This window comes from Caloenas nicobarica, chromosome 1 (assembly GCF_036013445.1).
Source record: "Caloenas nicobarica isolate bCalNic1 chromosome 1, bCalNic1.hap1, whole genome shotgun sequence".
Lineage (NCBI taxonomy): Eukaryota > Metazoa > Chordata > Aves > Columbiformes > Columbidae > Caloenas > Caloenas nicobarica.
In genome coordinates, this window is record NC_088245.1 from 25,815,526 (window position 1) to 25,837,965 (window position 22,440).

Genomic DNA, 22,440 nt, shown 5'->3' on the forward strand with positions numbered 1-22,440 from the left:
TCAACAGGAGATAAGGAAATATTTTTTTTAAAAAAAGGATGTGTAATTGTTTCTCACATCATACATGGTTTTCATTGGATACTGTATAAAATTTAAAAACTTATATTTTCTTTTTAAGATGAAGGTTGCCAGGGTTCAGCTGACCTGAGTTCAGCTTTGGATTTCTACATATGTTCTGTTAGAGTCAGGTCAACAGACATCCACGTGGTTGAAAACATCCTCTCCTGGTGTTTGCTGCTTTCCTCTGGTTTCCATAATTCTTGCCTTGAACTGTCCTCATCAGTTCCTGTTCACACCTTAACTCACCACTGTCTTTGTCCCCTCAAACTTACTCCGCTCTTTTCCCTTGCCCTCCATCCTCATTGCCTTCTGTGTCCCATCAGATAAATTATTCAGCGGCAGCTTTTTATAGTTGAAGCAGCCATTGAAGTGGTACCCAGGTTACGCATGAGGTCATACCCTTGTGCCCTGTGAGTCGATCTGTTGTGTGGTGGTAGGGGCCTTGATGCTGGAGCCAAGTGCTTAATTTCTCAGCCCTGAGGTGTTGTGTAGGAAAGCCTGCCCTTACCTTTGGAGGGGGCTAGTGTGTTGTGTTGCAGTTCCTCTCTAGGGAGATCAAGTTCTCGCCTCGGAGATTTAATGTGTCTTCCCTCTTTGCTCAAATTTTACATTCCTTTCCCAGTCAGATTGCTCCTTCCTACTTTTCATTGTTTTGTTCATGTGTTTGTCTGTTGTGGACCTCAGACATGGAGCTACAGAGCACCTTTTTGCTTGGCAGGAGAACAGCATGAGCTGCATCTGTCATGCAGTGCTGCTGTTAACTTTGTCCATTCTTAATTCATGTCTAGATCCGGTTTAAAGCATTCATGGCTAGAAATATTTTCTCATTCTTATATGTTGTTGCCCTTTAAATAATGATGTCTCAGATCATTCTTGACTAGAAAGTGTGATTTTTTTTTTTTTTTTTTTCTTTCCCCTCTGGAAAAAGGATCTTTTGAGTCTGTTGTGGTATGACAAGTCCTGGGGAGGAAAATGGTAACTTCTCATGCTTGTCTGCAAAATATAAAAAATGTCCATAATTAATCTTCTTAGCTAAGGCCAGGACACTGGAAATTACACCCAAGCAGCTAAGTGAAATCTGTATAGTGCTGAAGCATGTGAAAATGTAATTAAATAATGCCAGTATAGCAGATGGCTTGCACCACAGATGTCGCAAAGAACTAGAGCTGTCTTCTGTAATGTATATAAAATTAAAGATGTTGGAACTCAAATGAAAAACTGGCCAGTTCATTTGGAATTCTCTGCATTTTACAAAGCAGATGAATGCAAAGGGTTTATTCAAAGCAAATAAACACATAAGCAAAAACCCCTGAGTCTGCCAGAATTGCGTGGTAAGAAATAGTGAGTAGTTGAATGTTTTGCAGTTACATCAGACTTCTTCAGAGGCATGTGTGTGTAAAAACCTCATTCTGCTTCCTATCTGGTCCTGTTCAGATGTGTATTTAACAGTTAAATACAAATCTGCTACAAGCTGCTTGTTCTGGTGAAATCTGCCATATCTCCTCCTCTGTCAGAGCTTGAATTTTCTCCTGTTGGGCTCAGTGGGAGTTTTGCCACTGCCTTTTCTGAGTGTCAGAACCTGATCCACGGGGCAGAGTTTTCTTGTGAAAAGTTCCCCTGGCAGCAGGTGCGTACCCACTGGTGTGGTGATGGGGGCTGTGATTTCCCCTTGCCACCACTCTTCCTTCCTTTTGGAAATCTTTATCTTCCCTATCGCTTTTGTTAGCACTTACTGTGATAAATACCAGCCCAGCTTATGGGCTGGATGTCAGGAAGTTTAGATTAGATCAGCCCCTTGAAAATGTGCAGCCATGTTCCTCCTGTATCCTGAGCATGGTAGGATCTGGCCCGGTCGGTAAAGATGAGAGCTATGTGCGATTCCAGGATCTGTGCAGACCTCCCAGTTTGGAACGCATATGCGGGATTCTCTTCAAGCCCAGTCTTGGAGAGTTTTACGCTTTCTCTTGCTTCCTTCCTTTCCAAGGGCTGGTGCCTCCGAACATCTTCAAGCCTGTTGATAATGTGCCTGGTTGCTATGTCAGTTATCAGTGTTTGCCTGAAGACAGCGAAGATGTGCAAACAGTGCGTGTTGACTTTTTAAAATCATAGTTTGATTGAAGGTCCTGGCTGGAATAGTGTGACGTTCTCTTTTTGTTTCACTGTGGTGGCGTCCAGCAGCAGGTCTAACCACACATTGTGGAAAAAGGATTGCTTTCTACTCCAAGCTGGGGGATTAAAGCTTTTGAAGGCCTGACAAAAAAACTCTGCAAGAGCCAGTAATCACTGTCTAGAATAATCTGATTGTCAGCCTCTTAAGAAGGGAACATCTTAAAGTAGTAAGTTTCAGGCATGTCATGTGTGCAACTGTCCCAGCACGTGTATGGTGGGACCCCAGCATTTGTCATTGCAAGCCTGGTGAGGGCAGACTAGTGCACATGAATCACAGAATGGTTTGGGTTGGAAGAAACCTTAAAAGATGATCTAGTTCCAAGCCCCTTCCATGGGCAGGGACACCTTCCACTAGACCAGGTTGCTCAAAGCTGCATCCAGCCTGGCCTTGAACACTTCCTGGGATGGGGCATCCACAGCTTCTCTGGGCAGCCTGTTCTGGTGCCTGACCACCCTCATGGTGAAGAATTTCTTTCTTACATCTAATCTAAATCTACCCTCTTTCAGTTTAAAGCCATTACTCCTTGTCCTATCACTACACACACTTGCAAAAAGTCCCTCTCCAGCTTTTTTTAGGTCTCCTTTAAGTACTGGGAGGCTACTACAAGGTCTCCCCAGAGCCTTCTCTTCTCCAGGTGAAGTTCCTTAAGAAGATGTTACGCATAACAGAACTGGCTAATCTGACCATCAGTCTTGCTGAAAAACTTAAGGCACGGGTGGTTGCCACAACACACTGATGTTTTCATAATTTGGCAGCTGTTGAAGCCTACAGAAGCAGAGAAGTGAAAGAACTTTATCAGTCACTCTGCTGCAATCCTTGTAGCTTCTCCAGAGCATTGTTTGTAAGTATACAGCTGCGTGCTGTCTATTTGGAAAGAAACTTTTTTTACTGGGCTCAGTTGATGAGCTGTGATGCAGAGTGGTAGACAGGGTAATGTACCTGTATATGTGTGAGAGGGGTGCTTTTTGTCATTTTTGGCCTGAAGGCTGCTTAGCTGTAAATAATTCATAAGCAATCAACTGTAAGACCAAGGCTCAGTTTTAGTGGTTCATCCTGTTTTGATAATGGACCAATAAACGTGCTCCAGAAAAACACTGTTTTTGTGGATATGAACGGATCGGAACTTCTAGAGCTGCAATTTGCAGCAGATCTTGAAAGGTGTTTTCTTCTGAGGTGGGAATAAATCTGTTGTCAGTGCTCTAATTGTTGATTGACTGTCTGTGGTAATAGACTTGATGATACCCTTCTGGAAGCTGTTTCCAAGGTCGATTGAATCCTGCCTCTGACTGCAAGATGTCTCTCTTGAAGCGACAGGAGTTAAAGTTTCAGGACCTCCTCGGTCATCTAATTTCATAAGGGTTTTTTTTGACAGTGCCCTGTACAAGGAATACCATTCAGACTAAATCCTGCAGTTAACATTTGGTTTCATTCTTCTGTCATCCTCACGTAAGAATGAGCATCGCTTCTTAAGGTAATTTATGAGACTGAGAGACCCAACTTGATTTCTGCAGGTATCTTGATCTTACACTCTGTAACACTGCTGTTTGTAGCTTATTACATTCTGGACAGCCTTAATAGGAAGAGGAAAGCTCCAAAAAAGTGCATGATTTGATGTTTTGTAGTCAACACTTAGTGCTTAACTAAGCACGTAATCTTAGTGGTGCTGGAGAGAAGGCATGCTCCTACTGCTACCTAGTTTTCTATTCTTAGTGGCAATACTGGTCTTTATTATCTCTATATAGCATCTGTGTCAGGACTCAGAGAAGTTTATTTTTGATAGCTCTACAAACATATTTTATGCAGTTTACGAGACTACAGGGTCTTTCCTCCTGGTAGGGCATTGCTGTTTCAGCGAACTCCTGACACTGTTCCAGCTCGGTAGTGATCATGGATGTAGCATGAGCATCTTCATTCATTTTGAGCACTGCGTAACTTGTCCTCGCAGAAATCCTCCTCGCCACATTTTGCAACATTGCCCTTCATCTTCTGTACTTTGCTGTGGTCTCCTTCCATATTAAACTGCCTTTGCAAACATTTATACTAGGGAGAACTTCGGTTGCAGAATGCAGCCAGCCTGCAGTAAGGGCACAGGCATAACACAGGAGGTTATCTGAGTGCAGTGGCCCCCAGGGTTTGTGCTGGAACAGGAACTAGAAAACAGTGCTGAGTACAGGAAAAAAATTATGTCCTGGCTGCTTACACTAATAGAAGATTAGGCAAAGCAAGAGCTTTGAGAGGCATGGGCCTGTTTTACTGTTCTTGGCAGCTCAGCCACATGTATTCCTTCAAAAAATTATAAATAGTCAAAATTGGTGAACTAGTTAGTGATGATAGATGCAAGTAAAAGCAGCACAATTATTTTGTCAATCATCTTTTTTTAATTAAAAAAGCAAAGTATAGCAAACATGGACAAAAAAAGTCTGTATAGCCTTTCTGTCTTTTTTTTTTTTCTGGTGGGCATATAAGGCACAAAGGAGGAGCAGCTGCCATCGTGTTGCTTGTAATTGAGGGTGACTGTACTTCAGTGGCTTGGGCAAATCGAGGTTGTAAGTTGCAGATGACTCTGTCATAGGTGGTAAGAATCTCTTAACCGATGATTAATAGTGTCACTGGATGTTTGAGCCAAGCCAGCGACGTTGCCACATCCTTCACCTTTTGAGGTTTTTCTGCCTGGGGATATGGTGTTTCTGTTGAGCAGTGCGTAAGCTTTTCTTCATGTACACAGCAATACTAGCTGATTTAGACTATGTGGTCACAGCCAATAAACCATCCTGGCAGGCAGCAGCAGTTGTTTTGCGTCTATCTTGAATTCATGCTTGTGAACAAAAAAAAATCACATAAAATGAAAGAGGAGCCAGCTTCCAGTTAGTTTTCCTTTTGTTTTGAATACTTTGCACACTTAAATCTTCTAGTTTTGGTTATATGTACCACCTGAGAATTCAGACCAAGGCAATATTCGTGTTGTGCAAGGAAGCACTGAAGGTGGTTGGAAGCAGTGGTGTATTGTCTTTAATTCTTTTTCCAACCTCAAATGTATGTGTTGAATCTTATAATTTTTTGCTTAAGTTTTCAAATGTACTGTGACACAAGAAAGAAATCGGTGTATCCTGCCTTCCATGGAACCAGATTCTGTATAGACGTGGTGTTTCTGCTGCTTTTTAACTTCCATTCACATCAGTGGGATCTGCAGATACTTGGGACAAATAGAATTATGGTCAAGTTTTTAAAGAATTGAACTGACAGAATAATAATGAACACTGCCTGGGTGGGTATCTATAGCAGTCTGAACATGGGGTTCATTCTAGGCTAATATACCCTGATTTTAGGGACTGCAGTGTAGATGTATGTAATTGAAACCTGATTTTCTTAGCATTCTTGTATAAAGAAAATACCTACAAGCCATGCAAGAATAACTCCAGCTTCTGTGGGAATACGGTATCTTTTAAAGGAATGCGTTCAGCAGAGCAAGCTATAGGAGGAGTTTTAAAGTACCAGAAATACTTTTAATTCTGGTCTTTGAGAAATCTTTCACTTTTTGTGTCTTTAGGTGGTATTATTTGTATATATTAACAGGCTATGTCCTAATGAAGTTGAATTCAGCCATAAGTCAATTTTGTATCTACTTCTATATAACCTTTTATCCCATGTATATCTTTGTAGGTGACACGGCTCACCCTGCATGGCATGTCAACAGGGAACTGCTATATGAGTCTCTGCAAAACAATCGTGAAAGAGAGTGGCTTGATGTGATGATTGTAAGGAAGAAAAATAAACTCCACCTTAATGTTAGAAATGACATTAATATGCTTCTTTTTGGCATTCAGAAATCGATGAAACCACAGGCATTTTTTTGGTAATCCTCATGATTAACTGTGTGGACTTGCTGCATCTACCTTGAGGATGAAGGCACGAACCCGTGCTGATTAGATTTGAGCCAGTAGCCCAAGGGGTACTGCTTATACCAGTAAGCCATGATCTCCAGCAGAACTGGGAAGCTCCATCTGGCCTGTAGGTACTTGCATTATTTTTCTTTAAATTTGCATCTCTTTCTGTAGAAGATAGGTACCCAATTATTCACAAATTCTCAGGCACTGCTTCAGTACCTTGAAGATTTTCCATCATCTCAAGAGCCTGTGGTAGACACTAGGCGAAAGTCATAGGACTAGTACGAGTTTTTGAATCTCTTGTAGGTGTTTTCTAAGGTATAGGCAACAGTTTAATAGGAATGTGTGATTTAATTAAAAATGCAGGCTTATTTTAGTAATCTTTATGTGCTCACAGGTGTTCATGTGTAAAACAGGAGAGTTAAGTGGTATACCCACAACCAGCTGATATGTAGGTCCTGTGGATCATAGGAAATACATAGTCTTTTTTCCTATCAGTCTTCCAGTTATATATCCTGGATTTAAAAACAATTTTACCTGCCATCTGTGAGGCTGTGAACAAAAACAAGCTCTTACAGAAACATAATGAAGAGTGCATCTTGTATATGTGAGGGCATGTTGTCTTTACGGTGGTGTGTGTGACTTGTGATACAGATGTGAACACTTGATCTCTCAGCATTGCTGCAAATTACTCGTGATCAGCAGCACGTGCCTCTGCCTCCCCGAGGGCAAAAGGTCTCAATAGCGAGATGCTTACTTTTGAGGGAAGAATGGCACAAATTGTGTCCTAACAAGAAGTACGGTGCCCAGGTAGTCACAGAGAAGGTGGATGCAGAAATACAAGCACTTCCTTATCCCTCTTTGCTTTTAATGTAGCCTCATGCTACAGAGCCCAGAAGTTGATATGTGGGTCTGACACTCAGAAGAATTGGCTGACAGATGAACTGCACCTTGACCCGTTTGCATGTTTGGGCTCTGATTTGTTCTTCATGCTGTGCTGCTGTAGGAACCTTGCACAGAGACTTGCTGGAAAACGCGCTTGCTTCCCGCGAGAGGGTGACCCCTCAGCAGCCTGTCAGTGCTCTGGCAGTTGCCTTAATTGCAAAGTGTGCAAGTTCCAGCCCGTGCCAAATGTGGAACAGGTGGTTAACTCACTGTTGCAGCTGTGCAAGCAAAACCAGATTCAGAGTGCTTCAGCTGATTGCAAGTGAGAGGATGTAGGAACCTTGGCTAAAACAAAATGTTGGCATGTCTGTGGAATAAAAGGTGCATTAGTGAGAAGAAGGGGAATTTCCTTTTTCTTTTTTTTAACAGGACACGCATCTTTCTCTAAACATTTAAATGCTTTTTCCAGGTAATACAGAAAAACAAGACCTCTTGTCCTACTCTTTTCTGCCCTTACACCCCTCCTTCCCAAAAAAATGTGGTTGTCTGTTTGTCCAGGGATCTGAGTCCAATATCTGTGTTTGTTCAATGATATGAATATTGAACCTAATTGCTACAATCCTGTGAAAGCATTGCAACATGCTCTTTTCCTGACCTTGTAGTGTATTAACCACCCTCTACTTTGGTAAGTCACAGTTCAGGTTACCCAAATCACTTTTAACTGGAAAATTTTCTCACGTTTTATTTCTTTACTAAAATTAAAGGAGGTATTCTAATGAACGTTGTCATATCTTGGAAGTCGTTTCCTTGGAACTGGCAACTTTCTTCTGCAAAGCAAGTTGCTCTGTAGTGCTACTCTTCAGCACCTTGTACGGGTACCAGAGTGTGGCCTGAAGTTGTTTACCCCATCTGTTAAAATAAAAAGAAGAGTGTGTGATTTTTAATATGGAAGGTACTTTTAATCTTTCCTTTGATTTAATAATGGAAAGAATCCCCTCTCTCATATTTGAGCACAGAGCAACTTTCATTGTCAAAAATTAAGGTGTTAGAATGTTTGAATGAAAAAAATTGATGAGCAAATGAAAACAATTGTGTGAATAGCAACAGGTCTGCTCCCTCAAAGACAGAAATCATTTATTCATTGAATATGCAGGTTTATTTTCCGGTTTAGGTCTGGCCTCAAAGACATTGCGAGTAGGACAGTGACTGTAAGAGTTTAGAATTTATACGTAATGAATAAAAGATGCTTTGATATTTTCAGTTTTTGATGGAGAAATTTCTGTAAAATAATTCCGAAGACAATTTAAACTATGCTTGGAAATGACCAGTTCTAATAGTTTGAGCCCATTGTTGGATTCTGTAATTCAGTTATCTGAGAAAGCTCTAGTAGCTTTAAAAAATTTATGTTATATATTAGTTTGGAAATGTACTGTATTGTTGTGTGATCTGCATATTGCTCGTATGTAAAAATATAATATATTACCTTTGTTTCATCAGTGTGAAAATATATTTACGATACAGTATGGCAGCAGGCAGTTTTGTGAACTCTTCAGTGTCATGTTGATGGCTATATAACACACTGTGACAGTTCAGAATGAAACCCATAGTGACTTGTGCAGCGAGCTGCAACAAATAAACATGTTTTACTGCCTACTATCATGTTTACAGCACAGCAGACTCGCTGTCATCAGAGAAGCTTGGATGAAAACTTTATGTTGAAATGATTTAACTGCTAATGTGGTGAGAATTATCTTGGTAGTTTTATTTCTTATAAAATTGTGTCCTTTTGTCTGATTGCTTGATACAGATTTCTAACCATAGTTTACATCTAAATTAGTTATGAAACACTGGCTGAAGTAGGGGCTGCCAGTTTTCTTAAGGCTGCCTTTTTTCCACTCTCCAAATAAACCAACAAAAACTGTAATCAGGACCTTGACCCTGCTCTTGACTCCATGAAAATCGCATGGCAGTGAAGTGACTGCTGTTCTCTGCTGGTAGATTTGGAGGCACACCATGGTTTTTGGGGAGGTGGTTGTTGTTCCTGCCTGCTGGGCGCATGGGCTGAGTTGTACCGCTGGCATTGGTGTAGCTCCCGTGCTGCTGGCTGAAGATCTGCCTCTGCTGGAGGTTGTGTGAGGTGGTGGGTGCCTGGAGCCTTCTCCGTGCCCGCTGGCACTTGAGCAAGCATAGCGCTTGTACAGGGCAGAACACGTGTTGAGTCATAAGGACGAGGCTGTGGAGGTTGGGCGCATGTGAGGTGTTCTTGTTGTGATTCCCTTGGGGCTATGAAGCAGGTGAGCAAGTCGATTGATGAGTGTGCATTAGTGCTTGGTAATCTTTTGTCACTAAACTAAACATCAGTCATTACGCAGGGCAATCTGGTGTTGCAATTGCATCTTTCATCCCTCAGGGTGTTCCTGCCCAGAGTCTCACTTTTGCTGATCAGAAGGGATATGACATTTTTGTCAGCACTTCCCTTTGCTAGCAGAGAGCTACCAAGCACTTGCTGGGTTATGTGCTGTAAAATAAACCTTTGCTAATGCACCTATTGCTGAATTGCTTTTTTTTGAGTTACCGCAGTTTGCTCTTCCACGGGACCCTTTGTTCAAGAGGAGCTTCTTGAGTATTTACCTACTCTCTTTCTGAGTGCCGCAGTTTGACAGTTTTACTGACTTTTACAGGCATGAATCTATTGTGTTGCAGCACTCTGGCTTTCATGTCATTTGGAGTAATAATTCACTTTGGACTTTATTCAAAATACAGTGCCAAAGGTGAATTTGTCTGGTTGGCAGGAGGGTGTTGCACAGGTAATCTGTGTGTAACACCTGTGTAGCAGTGAGGTAAGGCACTATGTGTGTACATTTTCAGAGCAATGCTGAACTACCTCTTGTGTTGGTACCATACATGCATTGTAAGCATAGCAGAATTCAGTAACATCTGGAGGAGTTGATGGTGGTGAGATCATTCAGGACACAGGGCAGGTGAACAGGTGAGCTGTAGTTACATAGGGGTTACAGAGGGAATTTTTTTGCACATAATTTATGTTCAGCAAGAAACAGTAGTAATTAGCTGTTCACACTGAAGGAGAACAGCCAAGGGGGACCTAAATGGCTAAAAGCTTTTTGAATGAAGTGAAAGACCTTTCATAGAGAGCTCATTCTTATGAACTGGAAGAGTGTTTGTGTAAATAAATTATTGGTGAAGGTTACATTCGCTAGGTGAAAGGACACAGCCCTTCCAGTTGCTGTTCATGATAAATGAAAACAGAGTCATGTTCCATGGTATGGTCATTAAGTGTTTCTGTAGAAGTTATATGGCCATGTGTTGGCCACAGCTTAGAGATGTATCTGCCTAGACTTTCCCCTCACTGATTTTATGTGGGCAAAAAGACATATCTGGGTAGAGAAAACTCAGATTAGGCAGACAGAGCAGAAACAAAGGTTCTTCTCCTTCCTCATCTGCATATGTAGGCAAGTCCTTTCTCCTAGTAAACTGATTCTCTCAGTGGCAGGATTCTGCTCATTTCTTTTTGTCTCTAGGAAGTTCTTTCTGTCCACTCTGCCTTTTAGATGATTTTCCTGACCTCCCCATTGTCTCTGAGTAACCTGGAGGCTCCAGTATCCTTGTGGTGACTCTTTTGCCTGCCAAATCTCACCCCTGCTGAAGTAGCGATTTCTCGCCTTCTTCCAAGGGATCCACGTCCTTTTGTTGCTATAAGGGAATGTATTGCCACGTACTGAAGGCTGGAAGTTCTTAACGGAGAGCGAGGACTAGGCAGTCCACTAGTCTGGTATGGGAAGAAGAGTACTATTTAACAAGTGAACATTTTTTCTGGTATGGTTTTTGTAGTAGGACCGTCTGGGTCTTATTAAACGTTGGTGAGAAGTGTGGTTTTGATGGACTTCTCACCCCTGAGCACCACTGTTATAAAGCAAAGTAACCAAATACGTCTTAAGTATAACACTTTTTCTGTGTCTATCAGCAGGTCTTGCAGGGAGATTCAAAGGGTTAAAAATGTGTTCTGTTGCTTTTTGACCATAAGAAGGTAGGCTGTCTGCTTTTAGTCTTCTTTACCTCTCTTTGTGTTAGAATTATTTTTTTATTGCTTGTGTGGTATATTTTCCTGATGCTTTTTTTTCAAGGAGGTAGCCATTGTCAAGGAGTTTATCTAGGAGGAGATACTAATCATCTTCCTTGCTTCTGCAGCTTTCTGCAAATAACACAACAGAAAGCGCTCTTTATTCCTACTGTTCCACCAGCCCAGACAGATCCCACAGAGCATGAAGGACATACATGTACATAGCAGACTGGCAGCATGCACTGGCTTTCAGGACCATGCTTGCAGCATGCTGAGCACCCTGCGCTCTTGCTGGCACCACCCAGAACCAAGGCAGTGCCTGTGCTTTGTGCATCAGTTTTGAGAAGCAGGAGGAAGCCATGGGGTAGCCACTGGGACTTCTCATGAAATTTTAAAGGCAGAAGTAGCCTGCTGTGGGCGTGCTGCAGGCAAAGGAGCCGGTACGGACACAGAACGACTTTTCTTATGTGTTAGTTTTGAACCAGTTAACTTGTTCTTTGTAGCAACTTCAGGGAAATATGAGGTGGTGTGGGAAGCTAGCTGTTGAAGGCAACAGGGGCGATTAGCACTTCTTGCTGATTTAAGAAGCTGTTGGTGCAATGCTGAGGTCTCCTGGCAGACATCTATACAATCCATGAAAACAGGAGAATTCAGGAGAGCTAGCATGCTTAGGTCTCGCTCCCACAGCTAGACAGTGGTGCTTCTGAAGTCCTGAGTCTGCCAGGTTCAGCACCTGTGCTGCAGGTGGGGTTTAGGTGCCTATGTGAGACTGGTATTCCTAAATTCATCTTTGGGTTTATACCAGCTGAATTCCCTGAAATACTTTGAGAAGTAAGCAGTGGCATTAGTAACCCTAACTTTGCTCTGTTCTGTAGAAAAGCTTTGTGGTTCCATCCTCTTCTTGAAGGAGTTTATAGCTGCATCTCTCACCTGTTTGGGGAGCAGTGCCCCATCTGTCCTGTGCATGCAGGAGGAGATGTGATGCTCTCGGGGCCAGAGAGCATCACAAAGGTGGGGATGATGGCCACTGTTACATGAGTCCTCTCCCAGAAGGAAGGGTGTACTGACTTACCCAGCCTCTGTAATTTTATTGCACCATGCAAAATACATGGACAAGTGCCCTGAAGAGTGCCTTGTCCTCTAGCGGTACCTCTGCTACAGCAGCAGAAGACCTGTCACGGTGTGGCAGATGTGATCTGACCACGTTGTTCAGGTTTGGCTTCTCAAGAAAATCAGAGGTCACAGCTTCTACTGGTGGGTCCCAGGTGTGCTGCAGTGCACAGTGGTTCAGCTTACAGAAATTCAGGTCTGCTGAGGTGCTGGCAATTTCAGGTGGGTTTGGTCTCAGGGGCTTACTTGCCATAGGAGCAGTCCTGGTGAAACTGTAGTAGCTTTATGCCACTCAAGTGTCTGGTGGGTTAAGTATCCAAATGCTTTGATGATCTGGGGTTTATAATTGAAGGGCAGTGAGTTTTATTGTCCTTTATGATTCAGGAAACTGAGGCATAGTGTTCATGGTGTGACTTTATCTGATGAATGAGAGAATCAGATTCTTCTAAACTTGACCCGTAGATAAATCTCCTGTGTGTCAGTGTATCAGTACTGTTGTATCCGTTATGGGGCTTCAGATTATTCTTCACTGGCTGCATACCTGAACAAGGCTTCATGGTTTCTTACAGACTGGTGGACATCACCTGTGAGCCTTGAAAAGAGTCACTGACTTTAGCAGCATAAACCCTCCCTATTGTTTCTGTGGTACATTGTGCAGTGGTGGGACTTGAGCCAGCGTTGGCATCACTGAGTGAAAGAGAAGGTATTCCAGGCATCAATTATGTATACCGGAAGAGATGATTATTGTCACTAGCTCCATAAACCCCTGGGCAACAAACCAACTCTAAGCATATAGAAGTACAGTTTTGGGGACAGTATGCTGTTCAGATAAATGAATGCGTGAAAGATGTTATTGATGATTGAACCTCTACTTAAATTATGAATCACTTTGCAATTTTTTAAAAATGCATGATAAATAACTTCATCTTTTCTTTTTAGTTGATGTCCATCAGCGTATTAGGTGTTTCTGCTTGGATGAGAGACTACCTGAATAATGTTCTCACTCTAACCGCAGAAACAAGGTAAAGCTTTCCTTCAACCTATTAATCTGTGTGGGTGATTGATTGTGGTAGATGTCATTCATTCTTATGGGAAGTTTCCTAATTAGGATTTCTAGAATTAAGAAGTCTTCAGTTGAGCTAATTATTGTTTTGTTAAAACGTGTAGTTCTGCAACCATTTCTGGAATCAGTTGAAATTAGAAAAGGGGGAAAGATATGTATTCAGTCTTGTTTTATTTCTGTGCCTTTCTTTTCTGACAGGAATCAATTTTTGGCCCTTTGCCAACATGTAACCATATTATATTACTGTTTGGTTTTGAATACTTTATTCAGTCCAGAGATTTAGGAATGCTGTTAGTTTTATTACAGCAGTGCTTATGAGCTCTAGTGATGGAACAGGGCCTCATTGTGCTACATACTGTGCAAGTGCAAGACAGGAGATCGCTTTCACCCCAAAGAGATTTCAGATGATGCATTGCTTTCTGGTACCTGAATGTAGCATTTGACTTTAAAGCTATGTAGAACAGATTTCTGTGAAACGTGTAAGGCTCTGGAAATAACGCATCTGCTAATCCACTGCTTTTGTTTTAATAGCTATATTATGTTTTTCTTCTGTCATTTTTGTGTGATTAGGCTTTTTTTTTTTTTTATTATGGTTCTGATTGGTTTTAGGGTGGAGGAGGCTGTCATTTTGACTTACTTTCCTGTGGTCCACCCAGTCATGATTGCAGTCTGCTGTTTCCTCATCATAGTTGGAATGCTGGGCTACTGTGGAACAGTCAAAAGAAATCTGTTGCTCCTTGTCTGGGTACGTTTCATAATCTCTAAAACCAGCTAACTTCTGCTTTTCTTCAACAGTGTAAAAAAAGTTTTAATCCACAGGCACTAGATAAATACTGATTATTTTTTTATTACCGTGTTGAGTTATGATATCAGTGAGGAATTGTAATTGCAAAGCACACAGTAGGAAATAATTTATAGCCTAGACTGCATTATGCTGTGACTGAAAGACAAGCAGTGTCTCATTTGCAAAAATCTACTTCATTTAGTAGAAGAGTTGCTGAAGGGACAAATAACTCAAACTCTTAAGCACTGATAATTATAGGAACCTGAGTCCGAGCACTCTGAAATAAACCTTTATGCTACCCTTTTGACTCTTGGCCGTGCAATAGCTAAATAACCTAGACTTTGCTTTATCCTCGCAGTTTATTGTGTGTGTAAAGTAACAGCATTTGTAGCTGATGAAAGTGAATTCTGAGTGCATTCAGCTTTACCTTCTCTTATGTGGATGTGGAATTTTGCAGTTGCATTTGGTTGTGAGCAAATTTAAAAATAAATTTGAAGTATCCAGCTTTTTCCTTTCTTTGGAGGCTGCATAACTGAGCCAACAGCAGCTGAAAAGCGATAGTCTCTGCTATACAACGCTCTATGTACCATTTAACTGTGATGAGGCTTTGATTGTCAAAGAAGCCAAATGCCTTTTTCTTCATCTGGAAGTCAGTGAGTTTGAGTACAATAAAAACAAACAAATAATCAAACCCCAAAACCCCATCAATCGTGCACAACTTTCAAAGGTTTAGAGTTTAAAAATATTTAGACCATTGACAACACTGAGGCCAAGCAGTGCCGTTTCCTTGTGTGCTTCTTGGAAGTGTAGCTGGTTCCCTCTGTAGAGTTGGGCTTTGTCTTGTAATGTGATGATGAGCAGGATTCCAAGTAGTCTGTAAGCTCGAGAGAGTGGGAGCAATGGATGTGAAAGAGGTGCATCAGACTTGTCTGCCGTAATTGCAGTAGGAGAAAGTGGATGGGTAAAATCCTTCAGCTCTTGAGGATATTCAGGAGTCTTAAACAGGGTTGGGCTCCTGCTGTTTTTTCACTGCAGTGTGTGTTGGCTTCTCCCAAAGTGCCTGCCATTGCGTTTTGCTTGTGAATCTGTGAAGGCCTGAGTACATGATACCCGGACCTTACAAATTTTGCACAAAATGACCAATAAAAAAAGTGAGCACTTGGCTGAGATTTATGCAACCTTCACTTTTATCTAATAGGAAATATTCTAACTGCAGTGAAAACAGTTGGGAAGCTGGGCTGGGGTTTTGTATTAAAATGTCTTTTTTAATTTGAGAGGGTTGGAGTAAGCTTTGTTTGAGATTTCCAGCTGAAAGTCTGCAGCAGAGGTGTTCCTCAATTGCAAGAGAGCAAACGCCGCTTCTCCTTTTGGGTATTTGTTAAGCCCGTATGCAGTACAAAGGTGGTTGTGTCAAAGCTATATAGTTAGGAAAGACTCATTTAAATCTGAATACTTTATAGTAATATAATAGTAATGCATTTTTTTATTTCTACACTTTAAACTTGCAATGTTAAATTCAGTGGGAACAAGTTCTAAGTTACTATGTTACTTAGTTATGAGCACTTGTATAAGAATAATCCATTAATGTAATTTTGTACCATATAGCTATTTATCTAGTAATCTTTCTTACATACTAGGAAAGGGCTTTGTACATATTTTTGTTTTATGTAAATAGTGAAAGTATTAAGAGATGATAAACTTGTTAAGACCTTAGTTCTTACGGTAAGGTTATAAGATTATTTTCATAAAGTGTTTTTTATTTTATAGTGGTGATAGCTTTTTAATGTGAATGAAAATTAATTAAAAGGCAAAAGCAACTATATGATATAGACCAATGCTACATAGTGTCTGAAAAAAAGTTCTTATTTTTGGTATAAGCCTTGAAAAAATTTATAACTAATTAAAAAGAAAAAAGTTAAAACTGGCTTTGGCATTCAGTTTATTAATACTGCCAGTGAAAAGAAGAAATCTTTTATAGCTTTTAATTCCATCTAGACATAAATAATTCAAAGTGTGTTTAGGCAGTCAAATTATACCAAATCAAAACAAGGCATTTCTGTCATTTTAAGTTGCAATATTTCATTTTCAGGAGCCTGAGAATTTTTGCTAAGCACACTGAAAAGCAAAACTAAATGATATCTTCCTAAGTATGTCACTGTCTTTGATTAATTGTTAAATGAATGCAGTTGTATTATACCACATAAGTATGCAGACCTAAGTCAATGCTTCATTCATCAGACTAATTAGAAAAGTGATGGATCAACAAAATGAGCTTCTGTACAACCACATAAACTAGAAGAAAAGAACCTTCATGTAAAACATTAACAATCTCTTCAATTATGCTCTTAGTCTTCTTTTTGAAGTACATGAACAGCCATAATGAAGGCATGCAGAGATGTTTGGATACATATCTTGACGGTCCTGGCAGCATGCTAATGCTAATGTTGCTAATTGAATTGTGTTTTTTAAAAAAAATCTAATAAAGCATAAGGACCATAAAATATATATATTATGGTGCTAGATATTTTAATACAACTGAATACATAGCTATTTTCATTTATTTTTAAAATTTTATCTTTCACTTAAGTGCTTGAAACCTTCCCAGCTTCACATAAATATAAATTGAACTAATATTTACTCAGCTTCATAGTAAGAACATATAATACCTCAGTCTTCCTAGGTGCATGCTCTGGATTATTTGTAGAACCAGCATTTTAAAGCTACGATTGTTTAATTTTAATTGCTTCAGGAATGCATAGTCCTGAAGGCTAGTTGGTGTAAAGAGCCTATATGTACCCTAAGTGTCTATAATATAATTTTGTTTTGTGTTGTGAATGACCGATGTCCTCGTGTAGAAGTGGCTGTGATGCCAGCCTCAACTGGAAGATCTGGACTCCTTCATGTCATTGACTCGAATGTATTAAAAGTCCAAGGATGAGAAACTAGAGTCCAGGTTTTATGCTGCTTGTTAGTTTTTCAAACAAGATTATTTAGTTTATTTTTTTCAAATCCAGAACCATCCTTTGCCTCTTCTGAGGCTCTGTACGTTTTTTGGAATGTTTTTAAAGTATGTTGTGCATATAGCCTAACTAGAAAAAAAAAAAAAAAACAACAAAAACCACCAAAAAAACAAACAAAAAACCCACAAACACCAAAACCCACCCACAACCAACAAAAGAAAACCAACCAAGCAAAAAAAACCCCACCCAACAGAAACCACCAAACCAAAAAAACACACACACAAAACCAAAAAAAACCCACAACAAACACACACCAAACAAACACAAACAAAAAAACCAAAAATCCCAAAACCAACAAGAAGAAAACACATGTGTATATTCTTTAAGAATAGTAACCTTAGAGGTGCGTGAATTGTTTTGAAGGCAACAAGAGTAACCTCTGTTGCTTGACAAGAAGAGCTTCATGAAAATCCCACTGGAAAATATTTTCCTGGCAGGAGTCTTCATTGCAAATTCTGGTGTTTGTAGCTATGAGTCTTCTGTAATTACAGCATTCGAACAGCCCAGGATTCAAATTTGTCTGCATATGTTTTCACAAAGGGGAGAAGTGTTAGAAATATTTGATGGTCAATAGGACAAATCCTTTTACTGATTTTTATCATAAAGTTGGCAGAGAAATAAATATTCCTTAGAGCTAAACTTTGTTAGACCCTGTTGGTGTGTGGTCAGACAGCTTGTTAATTCAGTTATGGCAGAACCTGGTTATAAATTAGAACTTGACAGACTAAATTGTCTGTTAATTGAGTTGAAACACAACCAGACAAACCATTATTAAACTAAACTGATTTTTTCTTTAAAAGCAGGTAAATATTTCATAAAGAAAAATTGAAATGGTACTGTCTTTTGGTTGAAAGGTTTAAACTGGAGACATGTGAAAAACTCAAGGTGACCATGGTTGTTCCATATCAGTTGTTCCCAGCCAGCTAAAGGCAGTGTTGGCGACAGTGGTTTCTGTATGTCCATCTGAACAATTACTGGGAACCAGTGACTGTGTCACCACTTGGGGCAGATTCTGCTATCCCCATACACCCCTTTCAGTCTCTGTGGATGCACAGGTGATAGGGATGATTAAGTTCAGGTGAATGCTATGTTGCAAGATACCAGTTGTAACTGCTAATGTCTGCCTAGAAGGGACTCTTACTCTGTGGGAAATATCAGCGGCTCTGCAGCACTTGTGGCTACAGTTTGCCTGAATTAGTATGAGAGTTTACTGATTTTTTTTTTTTTTTGGTCCTTTTTTTGTGTGTGTGGCAGCACCTATGTCTGCAATAATATATAATATAGGTTGTTTTGTAATACTACAGGCTATTTGTTCTGACCCGTGTTCACTCTTACCGCAGTCACAGCTGGTCTAATACCTTGTACTAATATAAGTATTTCTTCATTATTTAACTACCAAGTATTGAAAGCGAAGAAATAGCTGACAAATATACTTGGTGTAAACCCGTTCAATTTAGAATTAGACAGGGCAGAGACTGAGTTCATTTTCATATTTTGCGCCTTTTATCACCAGCTCATTTATGAATGTGGTATGAGCAGGAGAAAAACAGATTCACAAGACTGGTTGGCCTGCCTTGTTGGAAGATGGGTTTAAGTGGGTTTATAATACTGTGGTATGGGTTTGATAAGAAGCCAGTACTAAAACTCAAATTCAGATAGTCAGTGGGTAAGCGGCTTGATATTGCATTGTGAAGTGCTGCTTGTTTGATGTTCCACTTGTAAGAGAAAATACACTTAAAGTTCACCAGTTTGTATTATACTCCAGTAGTTTCAGATATGAACAACTTTCTCAAGAAAATAAATACAGAACTATTCTTTCTGTATTCCTAACTTGCAATTCAAAGGTGAACTGCATGTGTCCATGCCTGTGCTAATCATTATTAGACATCTTTTTGCCCTGAAATGGAGTAGAGGGTAAACTCCTTTCCTGTTCAGATCAAGGTTTTTAAGGTTCAAACTAATTGTTGGATTTTGAGATGGGTGTTGGTGATGCCACAGCGTCACCAAAGAGCAAAGCTGGGCTTTGCAGGAGCGAGTGCACTCTGCAGGGCTCCCAGTACAGTGGAGTGGACTATGTTGGTCCTGGGGTCCAGTGCCAACCTCTCTTATCTGCCTAAGCATGAGATGCATTTCGTTGACCTTGTCTTCTCCAGCGTGAATGTACAGCGCTGTGTATGTACTTAGAAGACTTTTTCGAAGGCAAGCGCTTTGAAACAGAACCTAATATCCCTAACAAGGAGAGGAAGTTTACAGAAGAGAGATACAAGTTGCTTTGCGTTGTGGGTTGCTGGGAGGCACTTAGAGCTGAAGGGCGCTGCCTGCTCAGAAACCGCAAGAGCAGCTGTGTATTTGAGCAGCGTTGGAGAGGGAAGAGTTGGGCTGGAGGAGCACGACAGGAATTGAGCTGGTGGGAGTGTCCAGGTCTTCTTGCAAATGCCTGGCTTAAATCCAAATGTTTGCTGTGCTCACGGTTATGATCAGCTTCCCTCACCCTGGCAGCTGCCTTGGACGCACAGCCGTGTTGTACCAGGGCAGAGGCAGCACCGTCCTGCTTGGTGCTGTTATCTGGCAGTTCCAAGTAACAACTGTCCAGCCCCTTGAGGGCTATTCTGAGAAATGTCTTTGACAAGGTTGGACAGTGCAGTTATGATTCCATCAATTAAAATGGTGGCGTGGTGTGTGTGGTGTGGTTTTTTTTGTGTACTTCTGCAACAATGAAGAGCCACTTGATCATCTTTTTGGAAAAATGTATAGTGCTAAGTTAAAAGGTAAATATCAGTTGACAGTAGCCATTTCATGGTTCCAATATGAAACATGCTGACTGGACTTTTGTGATGCACTTTTCACTGCATGTTGTGCTTTCAGGCTCACGTGATGGGGGTGGCTACTCTGCCTGCGCTTGAGATGCATGTCCTGAGTAGTGGTTTTACTAGGCGCCACCTCATGATGCAAAACTTTTGGAGCAAGCCTTGTTTCTGGTATCTTCCTTTTTTCCAGTTTTCCTCCATTCCCACTTGTTACACTGTTAATATTGCATCCTCTCTCCAAGTTCCTGAGAGTCGTGGATGCCCAGGGCAGTAGTAAAGACTGAAATGGCACCAGAGCTGAAAAAATCTCTGGAGGGATACTCCCTGGTGAATAGAGGAGGGAAGGTAGTAATAGGTTGTTGAAGTGGAATGATGGAAGTGGTAGCAGAAAGCTATTGAAAGGACAGGGACTGATGTGACATAGGTTCAAGGGACTGGGGTTTGTGATGCTAGAGAGCTGGGAGTGATGCTGGGATGAGAATAAGGGATGCATCTTGACTGAGAAGATGGGCAGCTGCTGAGATGATGTATGGTCTTGCTGCCAAAGTACTGTGCTTTTTTTTTCCCCTCTGTCCTTCTCAGCTCCTCTTCTTTCCTTGCTTGTTTGCCCAGTTGTTTTTTGGTTTGGTTTGGTTTTGGTTTTTGTTTGTTTGTTTTTGGTTTTGGTTTTTGTTGTTGTTGTTGTTTTTTGGGGGGGTTGTTGTTTGTTTGTTTTGTTTTGTTTTTTCTGCACTGAAAGAAATAGGAAACAGGGGAGTCCCTGAGGGGAGGGAAGGAGTAAGTGAGTATACAGATCCTCAAAGCCCAGCCAGAGCTCTGTGTCTGGTCTGAAATGCAGCCCAGCCCCACCAGTGGGACATGCCTTGATGCTGTGGTTCAACTGCATTCTTGTTGCCACAAACTGACTATGGAGTGGGTGTTCTGTCAGGTAAATGCATCTTTTTTTGTGCCTAATCTTGCCCTTTTGACTAATTAACCATAGAGACATTTAACTGTATGTGTGCACAGGGGCTGCAGTATGGGTTTTGTACCTGAGAAGAACAATTTTAACTCAAAATTGTGAATGTCTGAAGTGTTTTGGGGACATTTTGAAGCAGAGTTTTTGTGTGTATCATTACTGAGTTGGATTTTCTTGACCAAAGAAGCATTTTTATAGTGTTTAATTTCCTTGGTAGAAAATAAAGATGGGGTAGACAGATGAAGAGGGCTGTGTTTCAAAAATCTGTGTGGAATAGGAAACCTTAGTTTTTAATATAAATCCTATGAAATAAGCAGAGAAGAAGGGTGAAGGGAATATCATAAGCCCTGAGGAAATTGTGGTCTAACATCTATTTTTACCTGTGTCCTGTTCAGTACTTTACCATGACCTTGCAGTGACCCTTATTTCTTGGAGTTCATTGACTTGAGGTAATTGAACCTTGGGCAAATAAATCCTAATAATTGTCTGAAGTGTGCATTTGCTTATTTCCAAAGTAATACCTGTTTCCTTTTATAAGCAGAGATTAACCATTAAAGTAAAAAATGTAAAACCAATCATTAATATCTCACAGAAGAATCGAAGCTGTGAAAAAAGTTCTACCTATTCATAAATAATTTTGTTTAGTTTTTAAAAAAGCAAAGAGATCAATCAAACAAACTTGAACACATACCTTAGAAAATGAAAATGTTCGTTGCCATAAAAAAGTTGATTCAGAAAATTACTTAAAGGTTTTTGAAAAAGTGGTAACTATTTATATAAAACTTGTACATTGTAAAGGTCACAGTCTTTAAGACATTTTGATAAAATTTTGTGGTCTGGGAAACCCAATCTAAAATAATAGAGATATTTGATAACTTTGTAGTGGAATGTATGTATTTTGAAGAACTGGATGGCATTCAGTAGCTAATGTTATTAAGTTGGTCGTTTCAGCCCGTTTTCTTGTTGACTTGTGCCTGCATCTCTCACAAATTTCTGCATTGTCAAGTGAATAAACCAAATTTTAAATCGAAATGATAAATGAACTGTTAATCCCTTCAGGGCAGGGCTGAGGGAGCTCGGGAGGGATGAAGTGGGGGCAGGGGAAAGTTTGCTGCTGGAGTGGATAAACAAGAGGATTTTGGTTTTCCGTGCAGCTTGTCTGACTCCATTTAATGAGTGTTTGCTCTGTTTTTAAAAAGTATGGCTAGATTAATCATCAAAATAACCTTGTTTTTAAACTGTAACAAAAGTAAAGGGAACCATAGCTTGTAACTCACTGAAAGAGGGAGGACTTTTTATTAGGTTTTGCACAGAAAGAGTCTGATTCCCGTTGGTGATGCATCACTGGTGGTCATCTGATGTTTCTCAGGGTGCAGACAGATGTCTGGATGGCTCCTGTCTCAGGAGAACAAGGCTGATGGTCTCAGGCTGTTAGCCATTGGGAAATACTATGCATAACCCTCTGAAAATTTTCTGGCATCTCTTTTACATACCATATACTCTGGTCTTTTAGAGATTCCCGTAAGGTTTAATTCTGCAACTGCCTTACCCTTGGAATCTCCTTTAGCCCCTGCCCTTCACTCCCAGAGCTTTCCTTGCTTCTCTTGCCATAGGGACCACG

The 22,440-nt window shown here is 40.5% G+C and overlaps 1 protein-coding gene across 3 annotated transcripts in view; it reads left to right on the forward strand.

The window, feature by feature from the left end:
* TSPAN12 (tetraspanin 12) overlaps positions 1-22,440 on the forward strand; it is a 46,605-nt gene that overhangs the window by 1,761 nt on the left and 22,404 nt on the right. For all 3 annotated transcript variants that reach the window (XM_065641785.1, XM_065641777.1, XM_065641794.1), the window contains exons 3-4: positions 13,127-13,209; positions 13,860-13,995. In XM_065641785.1, the coding sequence (XP_065497857.1) occupies positions 13,127-13,209; positions 13,860-13,995 (219 nt within the window). The remainder of the gene's footprint in view (positions 1-13,126; positions 13,210-13,859; positions 13,996-22,440) is intronic.